The 22,367-nt window shown below is 44.4% G+C and overlaps 1 protein-coding gene across 1 annotated transcript in view; it reads left to right on the top strand.

The window, feature by feature from the left end:
• The window catches only part of FOXO1 (forkhead box O1), a 111,360-nt gene continuing 88,993 nt past the window's right edge, over window positions 1-22,367 (top strand). The window contains exon 1 of the mRNA XM_003913799.4: window positions 1-1,057. Coding sequence (XP_003913848.1) covers window positions 428-1,057 — 630 coding nt within the window. The 5' untranslated portion in view covers window positions 1-427. The remainder of the gene's footprint in view (window positions 1,058-22,367) is intronic.

Below are 22,367 nucleotides of genomic sequence, written 5' to 3'. Positions count from 1 at the left end.
TCCCGTAAGTCGGGCGGCCTGGTAGTCGCAGCAGCCGCTGCCGCCGCCGCCACATTCAACAGGCAGCAGCGCAGCGGGCGCGCAGCCGGGGAGAGCGAGCGGCCCGCGGCATCCGTCTGTCCTTCCGTCCGCGGCCCTGTCAGCTGGAGCGCGGCGCAGGCTCTCCCCCGGCCCGGCGGCTCTGGCCAGCCGTCCAGTCCGTGCGGCGGACCCTGAGGAGCCTCGATGTGGATGGCCCGGCGAAGTTAAGTTCTGGGCTCGCGCTTGCACTCCGCCGCGCTTTCCTCCCAGTTTCCGTCCGCTCGCCGCACCGGCTTCGTTCCCCCAAATCTCGGACAGTCTCTTCGCGCCCCCTCCCCCTCCGGCCCCCGTGCTGCGTTCTCCCCTTCTTGGCTCTCCCGCGGCTGGGGGAGGGGCGGGGGTCACCATGGCCGAGGCGCCTCAGGTGGTGGAGATCGACCCGGACTTCGAGCCGCTGCCCCGGCCGCGCTCGTGCACCTGGCCGCTGCCCAGGCCGGAGTTTAGCCAGTCCAACTCGGCCACCTCCAGCCCGGCGCCGTCGGGCGGCGCGGCTGCCAACCCCGACGCCGCGGCGGGCCTGCCCTCGGCCTCGGCTGCCGCTGTCAGCGCCGACTTCATGAGCAACCTGAGCTTGCTGGAGGAGAGCGAGGACTTTCCGCAAGCACCCGGCTCCGTGGCGGCGGCGGTGGCGGCGGCGGCCGCCGCGGCCGCCACCGGGGGACTGTGCGGGGACTTCCAGGGCCCGGAGGCGAGCTGCCTGCACCCAGCGCCGCCGCAGCCCCCGCCGCCCGGGCCGCTGTCGCAGCACCCGCCAGTGCCCCCCGCCGCCGCCGGGCCTCTCGCGGGGCAGCCGCGCAAGAGCAGCTCGTCCCGCCGCAACGCGTGGGGCAACCTGTCCTACGCTGACCTCATCACCAAGGCCATCGAGAGCTCGGCGGAGAAGCGGCTGACGCTGTCGCAGATCTACGAGTGGATGGTCAAGAGCGTGCCCTACTTCAAGGATAAGGGTGACAGCAACAGCTCGGCGGGCTGGAAGGTGAGCGGTCTCGGCGCGCGGCCGGACCTTGGGGGCGCGGTGGGTCAGGCGAGGGCGCAGCTGTGCAGGTTTGCTCGGCCTGAAGGTGCGGGCCAGGAGGGCAGCGCGTTCCCAGGAGGGCGGGCGAGAAGCGGTGGTCGCGGTGACCTCGCCCAGGTCCGGTCGGGGACGGCAGTAGGTGTGCGCGCGCGCCAGTCAAGAGTTCGCGTGGGACGCGAAAAGGGGCTCGTCGAAGAACTAAGTAAAGAAAGTGCGCCAAGAAGTGGATATCAGAGCGGCCGAAAAGTTTGCCAGTGAAAGGAGAAACGGGTTCGCTGGGAGGGGCACTCCCCCGGCCCGCGCTGACTGCTTCGACTGCCCCTTCCCTCCCGGACCTCCGCGGGGGGAGGGCGGGTCCTCTCCGGCCGCGCTGCGGAGCTGTTTCCGCCGGGCGCGGCGGGGGAGGGCGCGGCGAGGGGCCCCGGAGTCTCCCTGTCCCGGGACCGGGCTGCAGGTGGAGGGGACAGGCAGGGCGCGACCGGCCGTGGACGGTGCAGGGCCAGCCAGGCAGTTTCTGGAGGCGGTGCGCATTTTGCTTTGTTTTGGTTTTCTCTGGAGTGGCCTCGAGTGCCGGGGGCCGGGCGTCCCGAGCCCGAGGTGGTGACTCCGACACGTGCGAAGGGGCGGCCACCGCCTGCGGAGCGCCGGCGCCTGGCTGCGCTGGGCGAGCTAAAGTTCAAGTGTGACCCTCGGCGGGGGCGGGCGCGGGCGGTGGCGATGGCGTGGGAGGGGCCCCGGGCGCAGGAAGCCCGCGCCTTTAAAGGGCCAGCGCGTCCGGGCCGGGAGCCGTGGGGCCAGCGTTTCTCCACGAGGGGAAGCGCCCGAACTTGGTCTTGCCCTTGGTAGGAGGCTTTTATTGAGAAACACAGAGGCTGCCCTGGGGGGGCCGGGGGCTGGGAAGTGTGCGTCTTTTCCTGCCTTGCCACCCTGTTCTTGAGAATGGAGGTCCAGATGAGGGACCAGGCGGGGGGCTTTGCGACCAATGTTTTGAGGGAGTCGGAGTGGCGATGGGCGTCGAGGGAGCGATGCCTCAAAGGAGGATTTTTGCCATTTTTGCCTTTTAGAGAGTGGCCAGTAGAGACTTACCGTGGGGGCAGGCATTTCCCGACTCCGAGGAGAAGGCCCGGGGCGGGGGGGGGGGGGGGGCCTCGGCCCCGGGGAGGCTTCCCGGGGGCGGGGTCCAGTCGCCGCGCGGCCTCCCCAAGCTGACAGTTTCTCACTGTCACCGGTGGCGGAATTGCTGTAAAGGCTGTCTAGTTGAGCTAAACACCTTTTTTTTTTTTTTCATCCCCGCTCCGAGACGGAGTCTCGTTCTGTCGCCAGGCTGGAGTACCGTGGCGCGATCTCGGCTCATTGCAACTTCCGACTCTCTGGTTGAAGCGATTCTCCTGCCTCAGCCTCCCGACTAGCTGGGATTACAGGCAAGAGCCACCACGCCCAGCTAATTTTGGTGTTTTTAGTAGAGACGGAGTTTCACCGTGTTGGCCAGGATGTTCTGGATCTCCTGACCTCGTGATCCGCCCGCCTCGGCCTCCCAAAGTGCGGGGATTACAGGCGTGAGCCCCTGCGCCCGGCCGAGCTAAACATCTTTTTAAACAAACCTTTCCTCGCCTCTCTTATTGACTCCACAGCATAATAAAGATTGGTCTTTGCTGCGCAGTTGTTAACACCAAGGTTATTTTACATACAGTGTCATCCCTGTGGTTAATGCGTGTCAAAGAGGTTAAGTTACTCACACCATATTGAAGTTCCTGGAGAAGGAAAGGAGTTCAAGATTCATTTTATTTTTTTCCAAAGTGTGTTTTAGAGTAAAGGTATCACTTGTCGCTTCATTATCAGGCATTGCATGCAATTTTACCAAGTGTTTCAAAAAGGTAAAGTGCCTTCTTACCTTTAAGCTCGGCATATATTCTATTAAGTCACAAAATCGAAATTGTCTGCTAAATCTTGTTTTACTTAACATTTGAATTTAAGTACTTACTTGCTCATCTATCAATTCCACTTCAACTGTTACAGAGTATTAGCCATTTAAAAAAAAAATTCCCCCCCTTTTTTTGCATTGAAAGTACAGTGTGTACTTACACCATTCTTCAGTCCTTGGAAATGGATACAACCTACTTCAACTTGCTGGAGTGCCTTTCTTTAAAGATAAAGGCAGTGTTTTGGGATATTTTTAGTTTTGCGTCTCAAATGGCATTGTCAGAGTGTTAATCTTAAACTAGGAATGTGACTTACACTTTTTAAGATTTAGGTTTTTAAAAAATAGATTCTGATGTTAAATCATCTTTACAACCATTTTATCAGGTTCTTGTTCTGATTCTTTGAAAAATGCAAGAATAATGTAGTTTTTTTTTTTTTTTTTTTTTTTTTTAATTTCTTTGCCAGAGCTAGGAGACCTGTTAAATTATCTGTCTGGAATTGGAGGCCCTTGGGCAGCTCCCAGTGGGAGCCTAATGGGGCTTTGCTTTGGAGTAGGCTGCTTTTCTCAAATGAGTAAATGTTTCAGGTGTAATGTCAGTTGGTTTAAGTCGGATTACAGCAAGTGCATTTTCAGTTTGAGTAAGAGGGTATTTTAAGAAGAAAAGAAACAACCTGAGCTGTTGTAACTCATAACTAGTCTTCTGGTTAGAGTTTCATAAAAATGAGTTACTTGTTAAAACTGAGTTTCACTCTCAGATCTGAAAGACTCCTGTTCTAAGAGTCATAAAAGAGAAATTTTACTATGACTTTTTACTTAAATCCAGTTTTTAAATGCAAATCAACCAAAACTTAACTGTTTTAGGACTGAGGAGACGTTGCTTTGGAACAAAATATTTCCTGTGATTTACTACTGGGAATTAGGCTGAATCTTTAATTAAATAGTTTCTTGTGTGCTGCTTCCTGGGGCCTGCCTGAAAGTTTGAGTCATTTGCATAGGACAAACCAGTTGGAAAACTGTTAGTGAATTCAAAAACTTTTAATGTCATTCTTTAGATAGTTAAGTGCTGGTTATATTTGAAGGATATGCATTTCGTGTTTGTGGGGATGGTATGTTAAATGTCTTACACTTGTTTTAATATTGCCTAGAAGTGCTATAAGGTCACACACAAAGTGGAACCTAAGACTTTGGAAAACCCGGGATCTTCTAAATCTAGTGCAGTGTTTATAAATAGTGAAACTTCATTTCCATGACCTGTTTTCTCACATAGAAAGCCTTCTAAAGCTTGGGAAGTGGTATTGTGAACTCCGATTTTTTTTTAATAAATGGCAGTTTTGAGTTGACTCTTCTGTTTTGATATTATTTAGAACAGTTTAGATTAAAAGAATGACTATACCACTTAACTCTTGTTACATAAATTTTTAGATTGTTTTATTAGAGGCATCCTCTTTGATTTTAATTAAAGATAAATATTTATTTTATTTATTTATTTTTTTGAGATGGAGTCTCGCTCTGTCGCCCAGGCTGGAGTGCAGTGGCGCAATCTCGGCTCACTGAAACCTCCGCCTCCCAGGTTCAAGCAATTCTTCTGCCTCAGCCTTCCAAATAGCTGGGACTGCTGGCACGCACCACCACGCCTGGATAATTTTTGTGTTTTTAGTAGAGAGGGGTTTCCTCATATTGGCTTGACTGGCCTCGAACTCCTGGCCTTGTGATCTGCCCGCTTTGGCCTCCTGAGGTGCTGGGATTATAGGCCACCATGCCTGGCCCCAAAGCTTTTTATTCTTAAGATAAATAATTGGGAGTGATGTTTCTTATTTGGCCTATGAACTGACAGTGGATTTGCTTATATTTTGAAATAAATATTTATTCTGTAATTTGGGTATAATCTGTAGGTGAGTCATTGAACCAGCCACAGAGATGCTGTTAGAAGGATGGCTGCTTTTCTGTTGCATGGTCACATTTAACTTAGAGAATCCTGGTGAGACCGAGTGGTTAGAGGATCTGAGGCATCTTTCCTACTTCTGGATTGTTACTGAAATTACCTTAAAGGAAGCCTTGATAATCCTGTATATGTACCTGGGGAAGCAAGAATGAGGAAATAATTTAAAATGGATGGGGGGATTATACAGCTAAATGTAGCATCATATTAAAGGCTGAAAGTTACCTGAATATGTCTGACAGCTAAAAGATTTTGTTCAGAAATTCCAGAATAGATGCCAAATTGGAATACTTTGTTTCATACTCCCAAGAACTTTACTTTTTACCAGGGTTTTGTGGCAAGTCCGTGGTTTAGGGGATGGCGAGAAGAGTGGCCTCTTTTTGAATGATACTAAGTTTTTGTTGTTGTTGTTTTTCTGAGATAGGGTCTCACTCTTTTGCTCAGGCTGGAATACAGTGGCTTGATCTCAGCTCACTGCAACCTCTGCCTGCCCCTGGCTCAAGTGATCTTCCCACCTCAGCCTCCTGAGTAGTTGGGATTACAGGCATGAGCCAATGCTTATGGCCTAGTTTTTTTTTTTTTTTTTAAGTGACAAACACTGAAATACTGAAAATAAGGCATTTTAATTCTTATGTAAACTTAAAAAAAGGTAAAGGTCTTCAAGACCCCAAAATCGCTGAAAAGGTGTCACATTGGCAGCAGACACATAGATTTCATGCTCCGCACACACAGGGAATCTTCTCAGAGGTGATATGAAATGGGGATGAAGGGGAAGAATATTCAGTGGCAAGTTAGAATCCCTTGTAGACTCTGAACATGTTGCCTGTCCTTGTGCTTCTAACCCCTTCATCCAAGCATCTAAACTGCAATTTTGTATTAGACTTTCTAAGATAGCAGCTGTATTTGGCTGGAATTTCTTTGGGGAAGCGTGAATGATTTGCATTTTTCTGGAACACTCTGCCCTTGGAAACTACCCAGTTCCCTGGCATCATGGGAATTTACCCAGCCATTCTTTTGTCCTATATTTGCTGTAGCTTTGGGACTTTCTGGGGATCCTCTTGGAAAGGCAGTGTAAATACCACATAGTGATTGGGGAAGGCAGAATTTTCAATTGTGTGGGAGTTGGTCTGCTTCCCTGCAGTTCAAGATTTGCCTTTGCCTTTGTGGCAACAACTTGCAGAGACTTGCCCAACCCCCCAGGATCTCCCGGGGGTCGTATAACCAACCACCTTTTCTTGGTGCATACAGAATTCTGTTGCCTCTGGTGTTGTTTCAGCTGTGAAACAGAAGACCACATGTACTCGAAAAAGTAGGTATTTTGGTGCCTAAGGGATATGCTGTGTACAAATACTTAAAGTGTAAATTGTGGAAGACATCTTCCTCTTTGCCAGTTGCTGATGAGGATGAACAAAAATTAAGTCAGTGGCACAGAAATTCTTTGTAGGTATGACTGCTTGTTATTTGTAGTCTTGTAAGGAACATATGAAACATGAAAAATACATTTTTGTATGTTGACTATTTTATATGGTTCAGCCTTTTAAAAAACTTGCTTTATTTATTAGCATCCCAGTTTACTCCACTCAGTCTTCTCCCTGTGGTTTATCAACTTGTAGGTTAAGTACCGCCAATAGTTGAATCTTGGGTTGACTTTTTCTTGCCACTTGGCAGGAATTTGGGCTACTTTTTTTTTCTTTCATCCATTTTTGTATAGTTTTGATAAAAGCTAAAAAGGAAAACAAAAAAGCAAGTTAGTTTTGATATTAAGCCAAATACAACTGAAAAGGTATATCTGCAGCTCCTTATCATATAATTTAGTGAATTTTACCTTCACTTACTACTTTAAAAAGGGCATAAATTCAAAATGTGTCCTTTATTTCAAGCCATATTGATTACAGGAAAAAAAAAAATCAAGGGAGAGCTGTTTAGGGAATTAGCCTATGTAGCCCCCAATTCTGGTTTTTGTTCTGATGATCCCTGAAGCTGCAGTCTTTATGGGAGTTGGGGGCATGTGTGTCTAAGTCTTCCTTTTCTTTTCTTCTTCTTCTTTTTTTTTTTTTTTTTTGAGACAGAGTCTCGCTCTGTCGTCCAGGCCTGGAGTGCAGTGGTGTGATCTGGGCCCACTGCAACATCTGCCTCCTGGGTTCAAGTGATTCTCCTGCCTCAGCCTCCCGAGTAGCGGGGATTAGCGCCACCACACCCAGATAATTTTTGTATTTTTAGTAGAGACAGGGTTTCACCATGTTGATCAGGGTGGTCTCGAACTCCTAACCTCGTGATCTGCCTGCCTAAAGTGCTGGGATTACAGGCGTGAGCCACCGTGCCTAGCCTGAGTCTTCCTTTTCTTTTTCTTTTTTTTCGAGATGGAGTGTTGCTCAGTTGCCCAGGCTGGAGTGCAGTAGCGTAATCTTGGCTCACTGCAAGCTCCACCTCCTGGGTTCATGCTATTCTTCTGCCTCAGCCTCCCGAGTAGCTGGGACTACAGGTGCCCGCCACCACGCCCAGCTAATTTTTTTTGTATTTTTAGTAGAGATGGGGTTTCACCGTGTTAGCCAGGATGGTCTCGCTCTCCTGACCTCGTGATCCACCTGCCTTGGCCTCCCAAAGTGCTGGAATTATAGGCGTGAGCCACCGTGCCCGTCCAAGTCTTCCTTTTCTTAACTTTGCTTTCAGAAATCATTTCTTATCTTGGATTCCATTACAGTGGTCCTCCTGCCATTTGGCTTCTCCAGTGGGTTCACTTATTTTCCCTTCTCCTATCTTCATTCATAAGTGTACCTCAGGACTAGTTGTGGACTTTTTCTCTGTTATTTTCTTAGATAACTTACTCTCTGTTGCCTTGTGTATCTAGTTACCTAAAGGCTCTGGATGTCCCACTTTTATCTCAAATGCAGTATATCTAAAACTGAACATACTGTATTTCCCCCTGCCCTCAGATGGCTCATTTCAAGGTCCCCAGTTGGGTTAATCGTCTAGTTAGGTCTCCCTAGTTTTCAAACCTTGATGTCCTCCTGAGCACTCTACTGGTGTTTAGTGTTCCCAAGTCTGTTAACTCTTCTTTCTCAGGGTCTGTTGAGACTTTCAGTTCCCACCCCCTAACCATTCTCCTAGTTTAGCTTTTAGTATTTCAGGCCTAGACTCTCCTGTCCCCAGAGCTTAGATCATCTTGTGCCCCAAAATTCTGCAGATCTTGCTCAGTCTGCAAGGCTCAAGTCAGTTCACCAACTTGCAATCTTGGCTCCTACCCAGAGGAATTTTTGTCCTCTGAGTGAATATTTGGTTATCTTTTAATTCATGCTGCTGTGTATTATATATAATTTAACTTTAATGTCTGTATGTCTTGGCTTCTCAGTTATATTGTAAATATGTTGTTAGGAAAAAAATTCTTTCTTGAAACATGGGTCTTTTATATTTCAGCTTCCTGTGTGTTGAGAATATCAGTCTGTATCATGTGAGAATAATTTAAGAAGTAATATAACTAAAGAACAGTTATTTTATTTTCAACAGATTGTCAAAGTACTTTTTTTCCATTTATTTGTTGAATGATTACTGTGTACAAGATGTGCTAGGTACTTTTGAGTGGTAGCGATGACTCAAAACATAGATCCAGTAGGAAGACTAGATGCAACGTGTAAATAACTATGATATGCAGTGGGAAGAGTTAAGTGTCTTAGAGAAAAATGAAGTTCTGTATTGGCCATTGAAGCAGGCATTGAAAATGGGAGATTGGGCCGGGCATAGGGAGTCACGCCTGTGATCCCAGCACTTTGGGAGGCCAAGGTGGGCAGATCATTTGAAGTCAGGAGTTAGAAACCAGCCTGGCCAACATGGCAAAACCCCATCTCTGCTAAAAATAGAAAAAATTAAGTGAGTGTGGTGGCATGCATCTGTAGTCCCAGCTACTTGGGAGGCTGAGGCAGGAGAATTGCTTGAACTTGGGGCAGGGGGTTGGGGAGGGCTGAGGTTGCGGTTAGCCGAGATCCCACCACTGTAGTCCAGCCTGGGCAACAGGGTGAGACTCCCATCTCAAAAAAAAAAAAAAAAAAGCGGGGGGGATGGGAGATTGTTCCCTTATGATTTTGCTATGAAAATTTTCAAGCATTCAGCAAAGTTGGAAGAATTTCTGCTACCTTTTCTACTAATAACATTTCATTATGCTTGCTTGATCATATATCTGTGTAAATGCACATCTTTCTGTCCATTAGTTCATCTTATTTTCAAGATACATTTTTGGGATGGTGGACTGGTATTCATAAAGGCCTGAAAATTTCGAAAAGTATCAATTTCTCTGAGTGCGAGGTCGGGAGATCGAGACCATCCTGGCTAACACGGTAAAACCCTGTCTGTACTAAAAATACAAAAAAAATTAGCCGGGCCTGGTGGCAGGCGCCTGTAGTCCCAGCTACTCGGGAGACCCAGGCAGGAGAATGGCGTGAACCCAGGAGGCGGAGCTTGCAGTGAGCTGAGATGGCGCCACTGCACTCTACCTTGGGCGACAGAACCAGACTCCGTCTCCAAAAAAAAAAAAAAAAAAAATTTCTTGAGTGATAGGCATATGAAATACACACAAAGTTTGAGAAGTATAGGTAGGAAGGACATGTTATGAAAATAACGCTGTGTTACAGACCAAATTTATCAAATGATATCTTTGTTTTTGCCAAATAAGAAATTATGAAAATATGATTACATTAAAAAAATTTTAAAATGCAACTTCTTGGGAACACACTTGTGTAAATATGGATTCCTGTGGAATGCAGTTTAAAGCCAGTGTACTGCAGTTGATTTTGAAACTGACATACGGAATTTGGCAATATGTAGAACAGATTATGTAATTGACTTAATGTGAATAGTTGGCATTTATAATGTATTTAGCTTTTTGCTTGATCTTTTCTTTAAAATTAACTTCAGTGAGGCCCAGTGTCCTGGTAGCAGAGTGATTCAAATAAAGATTACTGTTAAATGTAAGTCTTGCTTTTTTGAAAAATGAGAAATTCTGAATTAAAGTTAGCAATTTCAAAATATATTTAAGGCAATTGTGAGAGAAGGTTATATTGGCTTGAAAAGATATTTCAAAATGTAAATGTCAGTTCTAATATTACATTAGCTAAATATTAGATGTCCTTGATAGCTTTCTCATTGTAATATTTATCTTCTCACTAACCCAAATGCAAGAATGAAGATTATAATGGGGTATTTCAGTAGATCCAGAGGAGGTTAAATTTGGATAGGCCAAACCCAAAATTGACACCATGCAGTCCAATAGGACTGAATATATTCAGTGTCAAGTGTACTTGGAGTGAGTCTGACTAGCTCATGTTGAACCAAAAGGTTTATGCAGTAAAAACGGCATTGTGGCACATCAGAAGGCACAGATGCAGATTAAATAACACTCATCGGCCATTTAGAAATGACAAGTGTTTAGGAAAGCTGTCTCGGCATGGTGGCTCACACCTGTAATCCCAGCACTTTGGGAGGTTGAGGTGGGTGGATCACTGGAAGCCAGGAGTTGGCCTGGCCAATATGGTGCAATCCTGTCTCTACTAAAAATACAAAAAATTAGTCGGTGGTGGTGCATGTCTGTGGTCCCTGCTGCTTGGGAGGCTGAGGCACAAGAGTCCCTCAAACCTGTGAGGTGGAAGCTGTAGTGAGCTGAGATTGTGCCACGACACTCCAGCCAGGGCCTGGGTGACAGCAAGACTCTGCCTAAAAAAAAAAAAAAGAAATGTAGAAAATTATTTTACTAATATGTTTATCCCTATAGAAACAGACATTTTATTTAAAAGGTACACTGCTGATGAGGGTCGGGGGGACAGTTAAATAAAAGTAAATGAGAAAGCCCACTACCATGAAGTTTTATTACGTGTCTAAGTTACCTTCCATGTGGAGAAAATAGCTTTCAAAGCGCACCAGGATCTCATGCTTGTATGATTGTTAATGATACCGGGCAAAACTAGTCAAAACCAACCAGGAAACAATATGGAATTGGCCAGTCTAATTTTTTTTTTTTTTTTGAGGTGGGGTCTCACTCTGTCACCTAGGCTGGAGTGCAGTGGCCTCATCTTGGCTCACTGCAACCTCTGCCTCCCAGGTTCAAGCGATTCTCATGCCTCAGCCTTGCAAGTAGCTGGGATTACAGGCACACCTGTAATAGTAGAGACCACCAGGCCTGGCTAATTTTTGTATTTTTAGTAGAGATGAAGTTTCACCATGTTGGCCAGACTGGTCTCAAACTCCTGACCTCAAGTGATCCGCCCACCTCAGCCTCCCAAAGTGCTAGGATTACTAGCATGAGCCCCCGTGCCCTGCTGACCACTATTGATGTTTGTAGATCCAGTGAAGTTCAGAATTACAGCTCATCTTTGGTCTTTTAATTTCTGTAAGTAAAGATATTATGTAAAACATATTCATCCTTCAACTCCTTTCTCATCTTAGTTCTAATTTTGAAGGGAAGAAATGTAGTAGGGTCTTACCTCCCTCAGGGAAGGGAGGTAGATCATTTCTTTCAAGATAGCCTATCTCTGCTGACCTTAAGTCATAGGAGTTCTTTAATTCTTAGAGACCTCTGCCTTCTCAGAGGCCAGTACCACCTCTAAAGTGTTGTGGCCCCTTGGTCTACACTGCAGCACCCCTCATCTGGGAAGTGCTGTTACTTCCAACAAGCCCCACTGTATCCTTTATACATCTCTGGCCAACCACATAGAAAACTTTCCAGGCTGTCAACTTTTTCAGTGTGACTTGGTTCCAGCATCTGTATACAGATCTTCAAGACCTAAAAAATCTTTTTTCTGCCTTCATGTATTTTTCTCCCTAGATGATGTTTGTCTTAATAACAATGTCATTCATTCTTTGTGCAGTTGAGTTACAGGGCTGGTCCTAATGATATACCCCATGAGCTTAAGAGCCCTGGAGCCCCTACCCATCATATCTGATTAAAGCGAACCTGTGATGAGAAAGAGGGTGGAAGAGAGGCCTTCCCTTGTATCCTTTTGTTCTTTTTTGTTTGATTAAAGATATTTCTTGGATAAACAGTTTTTCTCAATTGCTGTTCTAACAATCTGGAAAATATAGGTCATGGTTTTGTGAATCTCTGCTCTTACCATGTTAGAGATATGATAAAGCATCCAAGTTGAGGGGAAAATACATGTTTCTGTTTACAACCATGGTTTCCCCATCTTGAAGGTGTTAGAGTACTGCCTTTGCAAGTACTGCTGAGTACTTACAAAGTACTTACAAATCTTAAAGTAGCTAAGTGAATCTGGCATCAGGAAAGGGAGGGAAGCTCAGTGGTTGCATTTTGTAACTGCAGTAAAAAAGCCAATGTGCATGATTAATCTTCTAAGTCTTATTTGGGCATAATAAGGAAAGGAGGAAGAGGGAAACCAGTTTGGATTATGTGGGAAGATAAAGATTTCTTCAGTGGTTTGGTATTCTGAAGAGTTAGCTGAGGTCTGGAGGCACTGGGCTTTGTCTCTTCAGTGTTTCAGCCCTCTCCTTTCATATTGGTTTTCCTTTTTTAATTAAAAAATTAGTGCATTTCCTCTGCGGGTACCAGGCGCAGAAGCCTGCCATGCGAGTGGCTAAGGGAAAAATCCCTTTTTGAGTGAGGAATTCCCAGCACAGAATGAGAGGGTCTTCATTTTTGCAGCAGTGGCAAGGGTGAGAGTGAAAAGGCATCCTGCCTTCTGTGTCTGAAAAGAAATGCATTTAGAGGTTCAGCATGGTGGCTCATGCCTGTAATCCCAGCACTTTGGGAGGCTGAAGCAGGTGAAGCAGGTGGATTATGAGGTCAGGAGTTTGAGACTAGCCTGGCAACATGGTGAAACCCTACTTCTACTAAAACCACAAAAATTAGCGAGGCGTGGTGGCACGTGCCTGTAATCCCAGCTAGTCAGGAGGCTGAGGCAGGAGAATGGCTTGAACCCAGGAGGTGGAGGTTGCAGTGAGCTGAGATTGTGCCACTGCATTCCAGCCTGGGTGACAGAGCAATACTATGTCTTGGGGGTGGGGGGAAGCATTTAGATTCAAATTAAGTTTGGAGAGATAAATTATAATTGAATCACCTAATTCCCAGGCTTGTGTAAATATTGTGTCCTTCAAAGCTTGAAAACAAAATAACCACATAAATATTTGGGAGTGGTCCATACAAGTAAACTTCAAATACTTGAGACATTTTGGTTGCTTGGAAGCAAGGTCAAAGGAAATGGTTTGCATATGGTTTAGCTAGAAGCTCTTATTTTGGCAGATTCTTGAGGTAGTAATAGTCACAATGTGGATTTTATTCTATTTTGACATGAGAAAGTTTTTTTCTCTTCTAACCTTCAGCATAAGGTTGCATAAGTAACATCAACATAAGTATGTTCGGTCACCATAATTTTGTATCACAGATGATGTGCCTTAATGAGCTGTGAGGTTTAATTTGCAGAATCATTAGTTTGGGCTGGCACGGTGGCTTATGCCTGTAATCCCAGTACTTTGGGAGGCCTAGGCAAGTAGATAACCTGAGGTCAGGAGTTTGAGACCAGCCTGCACCATATGGTGAAACCTTGTCTTTACTAAAAATAACAAAAATTAGCCAGGCATGTTGGCGGGCCCTCAGGAGCCAGAGGCAGTGAGCCAAGATTGTGCTGCTGCACTCCAGCCTGAGTGACAGAGAGAGACTCCATCTCAAAAAAAAAAAAAAAAAAAAGAATCGCCAGTTTGTCACACCAGTAGCTTTCAGCCTGCCATCATACTGTACTGTGATTTGAATATAGGAGAAAGTGGACTCTCTTGAGTTACAATTACCTCGTCTGTTTGCGGCAGAACTCTCTCTCTGCAGGGCTACCTCCTAAACGGGGAGGGAGGAGGGAGGAGAGGGGAACTTGCAAAACTTGTAAATATCAACTGGGGTTGTTTGTGTACTTGGCACCAAGCTGGTTGCATTGGAAACTTTTCTCTCTGGATGGGTAGGTATGTAGGCCATCATGAAATTTACATGTGATGAATGGGAAAGCTTCCTGTGGATCATCCTACCCTGAGAGTTCTGTAATCTGTATGACTGAATTGGTCTCTCCCCTTCAACCTTTTAGGATTTAATTTTCTCTTCAGTGGCCCATTATGACATTTACATACGCTGAATTTGAAAGATTCCCATACTCCCAGTCTCTTCTGTTACCGCTGTGCCTGGAGCGGTTTGTTGAACTTGTGAAATTTGCGAGATAGAATGAATTTTGTAGGACCTGGATTTACTTATAATAAATTATATTTATATTATAAGTAAATGTATATTTATATGTCATGTATTTGTATTAATATGAAGGCTTTCTGATGATAAAACACTTTTTAAACATTTAGCAGTTGATGACTACATTTTAGAGGTTATCAGAATGTTTTTCTTACTGTTTTTTTCTCTCGAAGTATTTGGTATAATTAAAAAAAATTCATGCGAAGGAAATTTATCAGGGTGTTAAAGATTCCTGTAATTAGGCATGTTTTGATGTTACTGACGTCCTCCTTTCTGGTTTTGGAGTGGATACTTTCCCTGCTGTGACCTCTGTGCCCTGTAGTGGTTCTCCTAGGGAATTACATTCCAGTAATTGTGGATATTTCTTTAAGGTGCTTTGTATTTCTTGAAATGCCATTTTGATACTTTCAATGTTCTGAACTATACCTAGAATGTACTTTTTATATTAAAAAAAGCAGAATCCGTCCAGGCAGAGAGAGTAGTGTGTCTGCCTGTAGTCTTGCCTATTTGCAAGGCTGAGACCAGAGGATCCCTTGAGCCCAAAGGCCAGGCTGGGCAACACACCGGGACCATGTATCTTCTAAAAAAAAAAAAAAAAGCAAAACTAGGCAAGGCGCAGTGGCGCACACCTGTAATCCCAGCACTTTGGAAGGCCGAGGTCGGCAGATCACTTGAGGTCAGGAGTTTGAGACCAGCCTGGCCAACGTGGGGAAACCCAGTCTCTACTAAAAATACAAAAATTAACTGGACGTGGTGGTGGGCACCTGTAGTCCCAGCTGCTCAGAGGCTAAGGCAGGACAGTTGCTTGAATACAGGAGGCGGAGGTTGCAGTGAGCCAAGATTGCGCTGCTGCACTCCAGCCTGGGCGACAGAGTGAGACTCCATCTCAAAAACAACAACAACAACCAAAGCTAAACAAAAGCAGAATCCAGATTATTAAAATAACAATTTAAAAAGCATGATTGTCACAGGCTTCAAGAATTACCTGCCTGCTCTTGAGTGTTTGGTTTGGAATCGACCTGTCCCTGTGCTTGAGGAGTAGACCCTCAGGGTGTCACTGCCCTTCTTTGTGATCTCTTTTTAGCCTATAGTTCTTCGTGTGGTGCCTAACTCAGAAATAAACATTCTTAATATGTTTAGCTTAATTGAGATGCAAATCTCTTAAAAAGTAGTTTTGTCAAGAAGCATGTGAACCAGAGAAAGTCCATTTTGAATAGGAGCTGGGTAAAATGAGGCTGAGACCTACTGGGCTGCATTCCCAGATGGTTAAGGCATTCTAACTCACCGAATTAGTTGGTCAGCGCAAGATACAGGTCATAAAGACCTTGCTGATAAAACAGGTTGCAGTAAAGAAGGCAGCTAAAACCCACCAAAACAAAGATGGCCACGAGAGTGACCTCTGGTTGTCCTCACTGCCACGCTCCCACAAGCCTCATGACAGTTTACAAGTGCTGTGGCAAAGTCAGGAAGTTACCCTATATGGTCTAAAAAGGGGAGGCATGAATAATCCAACCCTCGTTTAGCGTATCATCGAGAAATAGCCATAAAAACGGGCAACCAGCAGCCCTCGGGGCTGCTTTGTCTATAGAGTAGCCATTCTTTTATTACTTTACTTTCCTAATAAACTTGCTTTCACTTTACTCTAGGGACTCGTCCAGAATTCTTCCTTGCGTGAGATCCAAGAACTGTCACTTGGAGTCTGGATTGGGACTACTTTCCTGTAACAGTTTGAACGTTAAAGTTTGTGCCATTGCATTCTTTGGTGTGATTGCTTTATTTTGAACTAGAGGTGGAGAATATAGGGATGTGGAATAAAGTGAAGGGAATATATCAGTACAGATGGAGCCTATAATTTATTGTGAATTCTGCTTCCTCACAAACAATTGGAGGGTATATGTTTGAAGTCAGTCAGTTTCTGAATTTATTACCTAATTTGATTGTATGCCTTATACATTATATTTCTAAGAAAAAAATTAAAATAATTACGCTCTGCGATCTCATTTAACGATGTAGATGATCTTGGGTCATATAAAATGCTGAACATATAGGAGGACCCTACTTAATCATTTCCTTTGTGATGAAAATAGGGACACATTTCAATCAAAGACAAGCTGTTGATGGTTATGTTTCTTAGACTAACCATGACTTCCGCCTGTGTTTATGGCAAGAAGGGACAAGGAAAACACTTTCATCCACGGAAGTCATCATCAATTCTGTCATGATTGACAACTTGGGGGCCTCCAATTAAGCCTCATTTACACTCCCCACCCCCCCATTTTTGTTTTAGAGAATTCATTTTAAAAAGGGTATTGGGAGGAAGAAGTAATTAAGTCAGAGAGATAAAATGAGAACTTGAAACACTTCAGATTCTAGGGTAATGCATCAGATTGATTCTTTTCAAGACAGAATTGTCTGTGATCCTTAACTGTGTGAATACACTCCTGGGATTTGAAATGAAGACACCCCCTTTCCACTTAGTCATGTGCCCTATGAAGCTTGTTTCTGTGTGGCTTGCTGAGACTCACTTAAAATGACATTGACTTTTATTAAATCTTAAGGTTTGTGATGGGCTTTTTGCACAAAAGCCCACTTCTCCAGGGGACATCCCTGCTCCCTCAGTTTGCTGTCTTGTTACTCTGGCCTGAAACAAGTTAGCCACTTTTCCGCAGACCTGCACAAGGCACATCACATGAAAGGCTGTTGATTAGAGCATAATGACTCGTTTGGTCATATTTATTGTGCAAATGAACCTGAATGTTACTAGGACAGCATATCCATGTAGGCTTAGAAAACTTAATTTTTAATGCCTGTTCTATCTTTCATCAGGCTAAAGCTTTTGGATTTATGGTTATTCATACTAGCTATAAATATATTAATAGTATTTTGGGCTGGCCAGATATGGGGTATGACCTTTGACATCCTGCTTGGCTATGCCTGGGAATTTGACATACTTAAATTTAGGTGGAATTCCCTTGTTTTGTTTCCTGTGGTAGTGTGGGGAAATACACATTTTGGCTCCTTCAGCAGAGGAAGATAGGAAAAAAGTAAAATTGGAATGCACTAAGAAAGTATTAATGATTTTATTTCTGCTGTGTATAGTTGAATGCACATGCTTTTTATGGAAGCCTGAGCCTATGAAAATAGTGCACAATAATGAGAAAATGCTAACAATCATATTTAGGTTTTGTGTTTTTTATTTGGATTTATTTTTTGACTAGTTTGACATTTTAGTGTTTTTGAACTGTTTTGCATCTAAGTATACATGGTGGAAAGAACTTTTTGTGATGCCTTTACTAGTATTGTCAGTACAAAGTATCAACAGTTGGGAAGAGCTACAGAAAGGAACTCTTAGCCAGTTTGTATTTTGACCTGAGGAAGGGAGTGTTCTGCTGCTACCAGCTAAAAGTTTATGAGTGTGCTTCTGTTTCCTGAATGTAATCAGAACCTCCATCAATAATTATCCCTGTGGGGGAACACAAAATGGCTTTCCTCTACTCTAGGTTCTTTGACTGAGCCAATAATTAAATTGACATAAGGCAGACTAACAGGATAAAAAAAATTGTAGTTTCGTATGCATTGGTGACTCGAAGAAGAGTCAGATGATTGAAGCTTATAGAGCATCTTCAGCTATAAGTTAATGGGGATTATACAGATAAAGGCAAAAAGAAAAAGAGACTCTTACCACTCTTGCTTTGACCAGACTCTGCAGGCATAGATGTGGGAGCCCAATGTGGTAAAAAGTTTTAGCTGCAGCTGGTGTTTGTCAGGGTCTCAGGATCCTGCAGCTGGAACAGTCCTGGAGCTAGTCGTGTCCCAGCCAGTGAAGGATGCTCCACATTGGGCACCAGAAGCTATATGTTAGGGAAAAATGGCTTCCCCCCACACTTCTAAGTTCTTTGGGCTGGGCCGTGATTTAAATTGACACTAGATAGCTGTGCGCGGTGGCTCATGCCTGTGATCCTAGCACTTTGGGACGCCGAGGCAGGTGGATCACTTGAGCTCAGGAGTTGGAGAGCAGCCTGAACAACATGGCGAAACTCCATCTTCACTAAAAATACAAAAACTAGCCAAGATGTGGTGGTTCACGGCTGTAATCCCAGCTATTTGGGAGGCTGAGGCATGAGACTTGCTTGAACCCAGGAGGTGGAGGCTGCAGTGAGCTGAGATCAAGCTATTGCACTCCAGCCTAGGTGACAGAGCAAGATTCCATCTCAGGGCAGGGGAGGGGAAGAAATAAATAGATTGATACAAGGTAGACTCTTACAGGAGAAAATGTCATTTTATTTATACTTATGTTTGCACAAGAGTCCCCCACAATATATAATGCAGGTTCCTTGATTGAAGCTTATATTGTATACTGAGCTGCAGAAAATAATTAGGGTTTGAGGTTTTTGGTGGAGTGGTGGCCACACAAGTTATAGGAAGATGAGGGGAAGAATTATATGGTGAATAACAATTGTCTTGCTCTTGGGGATAAAGTCTCTCAGGTAATAAAAGTTGTCTGAAGCAGCCCTATTCCTGGTACAGGTACTTTATTAATGTAGATTTCCTTTATGGATGCAAATTTCTTTTACAAAAGGACAGCTTTTCTTGTCTACTCCGGTGTCTGCAGTTTCTCAGAATAACCAGCTCAAAATACGCCAAGGAAGTATATTTTGGGTGGCATATTCTGCTCTCCTACAGTCATATTTTGGGGTAGTGTGTCCTGGGTCCCAACATCCCTTTTGAATTGTTACAAAGTTCAGGCCGGGCACGGTGGCTCACGCCTGTGATCCCAGCATTTTGGGAGGCTGAGACAGGCGGATCACTTGAGGTCAGGAGATCGAGACCACGCTAGCCAACATGGTGAAACCTGTCTCTAACTAAAATACAAAAAATTAGCTGGGCATGGTGGCACATGTCTGTAATCCCAGCTACTTGGGAGACTGAAGCAGGGGAATCGCATTAACCCGGGAGGTGGAGGTTGCAGTGACCTGAGATTGCACCACGGCACTCCAGCCTGGCGACAGAGCGAGACTGTCTCAAAACAAAACAAAAATGAATTGTTATGAAGTTCAAATATCTAAAAGTCGATGAAGCAGAGGGAAATTGCTGAAGCTAGAATTTTATAATATTCACCTTTTTTTTTTTTTTTTTTTTTTTGAGACGGAGTCTTGCTCTGTCACCCAGGCTGGAGTGCTGTGGCCGGATCTCAGCTCACTGCAAGCTCCGCCTCCCGGGTTCCCGCCATTCTCCTGCCTCAGCCTCCGGAGTAGCTGGGACTACAGGCGCCCGCCACCTCGCCCGGCTAGTTTTTTTATATTTTTTAGTAGAGACGGGGTTTCACCGTGTTCGCCAGGATGGTCTCGATCTCCTGACCTCGTGATCCGCCCGTCTCGGCCTCCCAAAGTGCTGGGATTACAGGCTTGAGCCACCGCGCCCGGCCAATATTCACCTTTTAGAAGTCACAGTAGTTGGCTGGGTGCCGCGGCTCATGGCACCAGCACTTGTAATCTCAGCACTTTGGGAGGCCGAGGTGGGCGGATCACAAGGTTAGGAGTTTGAGACCAGCCTGGCCAACATGGTGAAACCCCATCTCTACTAAAAATACAAAAGTTAGCACTCCAGCCTGGGTGACAGAGCGAGACTCCGTCTCAAAAAAAAAAAGTCACAGCAGTCAACTTTTGCTTTAAAAAAGAAAACCGTAATTCCCTCACACCCCCCAAATAATCAATTAATAGGCTTGCTTTTTGTTCATTAATTTTTTCATTTCCCATCTAAGGCTGATATCCATCATAGACTAGTTAAAAATGTAGATTGTGGGGAGTCTATCTGTTCTTTTCTCAATTATTCACTAAATGAAGAGTGCTGTGACTTTTTTTTTTCTTTGATACAGAGTTTCGCTCTTGTTGCCCAGGCTTGAGTGCAGTGGCGTGATCTCAGTTCATCACAACCTCTGCCCCCTGGGTTCAATAATTCTCCTGCCTCAGCCTCCCGAGTAATTGGGATTACAGGCATGTGCCACCATGCCCGGCTAGTTTTGTATTTTCAGTAGAAATGGGGTTTCTCCATGTTGGTCAGGCTGGTCTCAAACTCTCGACCTCAAGTGATCCACCCGCCTTGGCCTCCCAAAGTGCTGGGATTACAGGTGTGAGCCACCGCACCCGGCCAGTGCCATGACTTTTGAGGGTGCACATCTAAATGGCTGACGTTAAAAATGAGTACTTTTTGATAACCTCCTACTCCCCTTCCCTAGTTTTTCATCTCTTCTTTGCTTTCCTTCTCATTTTCAGCCACCTCATTTAAAATATTTGACTTGAATAAATTTCTCTAACTTTAATTAGATGAAAAGTTTTTTTAGTCATTGCTGGTTGCTGGTGTGAATTTTAAGTTTGCTACAACAACCCTATTTTACTTATTACTGCCTTTAGAAATAGTCATTGTTATTAATAGAACTGATCCCATTTAGAAATATTTGCAGGTGGTGATGATACACTTGAGCCTGGGCATGCAAGTCACCTTAAGGCCCGTAAAGAGGAAATCCACAAGGAGGATGACTTAGGGGAGTGAGCTAAATAGAAGTTACCTCTGTGTATTTTCACCGTTTAAACTGAAAATATGTAAGTATGTGTTTGTCTTACCGTAGTTTTACTACCTTCATTGTGTCCTGGTAAATAGGACCTTTAAAATGGGCAAGGAAAGGGAGGGAAACAGTTTTTCTGGCATCTGATAGTCTGGAGGTATAGATGTAAATTTCTACTGAAACTGCACCTACCCAATCCTTTTCCTACTGTGACATGTTGTTAACTCACACTTGACTTTTGGGAGGAGATAACTACAAACTCATGCAGAAATACCAAGGTGTGAGGTAAGAAATCATAGCCATTTCAGTATTCTAGATGTGCATGTCACTGGCTATTCTCATTGAGCTAAATGCCTTTGTGTTTTCAGTGTTGTCTCGACTCTGTCGCCAGCGGTAGTCTGGTTTACCAAATTCTGCAACCTTCCTGCATCATCTGTGTTGAATGCTAAGATTAGTAACTTTGAGATGAGTAGTGTTGGCTGCCTTCACATTCTGAAGTTCTTAATTTTAACTTCTAGCTTAGAGAATATGAGACCATGGACTGGATGGAGAAGTCTCTTAACGTTAGTAAAAGGAGTTAAAATTCTCAGGGTGGTTTGGTTTTTGTGCTTGAATGAGGATGGGAGAGAATACTGCCGTTCTCTGTGTTTGGGTGAATAATCCCAAAGACATTTTATATGTTGAGAGTATAGAGGTTTGACCCAGTCAGACCGGGCATTGTATAAGTGGGATGTCCAATACCAAGCGCCTGTAAAACACTTTAGAAGTTCCTGAGCCATCATTGTATGTGTGACCTGGTATATCTCACTGGACTCATGTGCAGATCTTATGTTGTGATTTTTTTCTCCGGCTCTGGTTAGATTTGGCTTTTACTCTTATCTCTGGCTTCTAATCGGTCCTCCTTTCATTCTCCTACCCCACTTTTCTCTCCCAGTAAATTTTTCCTTTCTGTTAGAGGCAGTAAAGTCCTCACTCTTCCTTGTCAGTCCACATGGAAACTTTGCCTATTTGGCTCCCCTTGGGGTGTGGTGAGGTGAGAGGAAGAGTCTAGTCCTGTGCTAATCGCAGATTGTTGGGGATGTGTGTTTCAATTTCCTTTTGTCTCAGTTTCCCCACCTGTAATTTTGGAGCATGATAATGGGCCATCCAGTGCTAGTGTCTGCAAAACTTGCTTCGAGATCACTGGATGAAAGGTGCTGGTTAGATGTATTTACTGGCATGCCCTGGGAGGATGTCTTTAGATCACTACGGTATTTCAGAACCCATGTTGGGGTCACATCAGAACTATCGGAATTCCCTCTAGCATTTGCTCTTTATAATGCCCTCATGAGCCTAACCTAGATCTGTAATTTTGCAGTAAATATTAGGAGTTTTTGGTTCTGTTTCTACATTGGTAACCAGATAATTCATATTTAGACAAGTCACATCACTGCTGTACTAGCGTCGTCATCTGTAAAATGGGGATAATGATACTGCTGGGAAGTACTTGTAGGACAAGTTGAGGTGCTGAAAGGAAGGAGCTGTGTAATTATGCTGTATTGCATATTTTAGCACTAGCCAAAATACTTGGACTTAAAACTTAGCAAACCTGAGATTCTGGGGCTTTCATTTTTTTTTTTTTTTAATTTA

This window comes from Papio anubis, chromosome 15 (assembly GCF_008728515.1).
Source record: "Papio anubis isolate 15944 chromosome 15, Panubis1.0, whole genome shotgun sequence".
NCBI lineage: Eukaryota > Metazoa > Chordata > Mammalia > Primates > Cercopithecidae > Papio > Papio anubis.
Note: the sequence above shows the minus strand (reverse complement) of the source record. Positions and strands in the feature narration are given on the sequence as shown.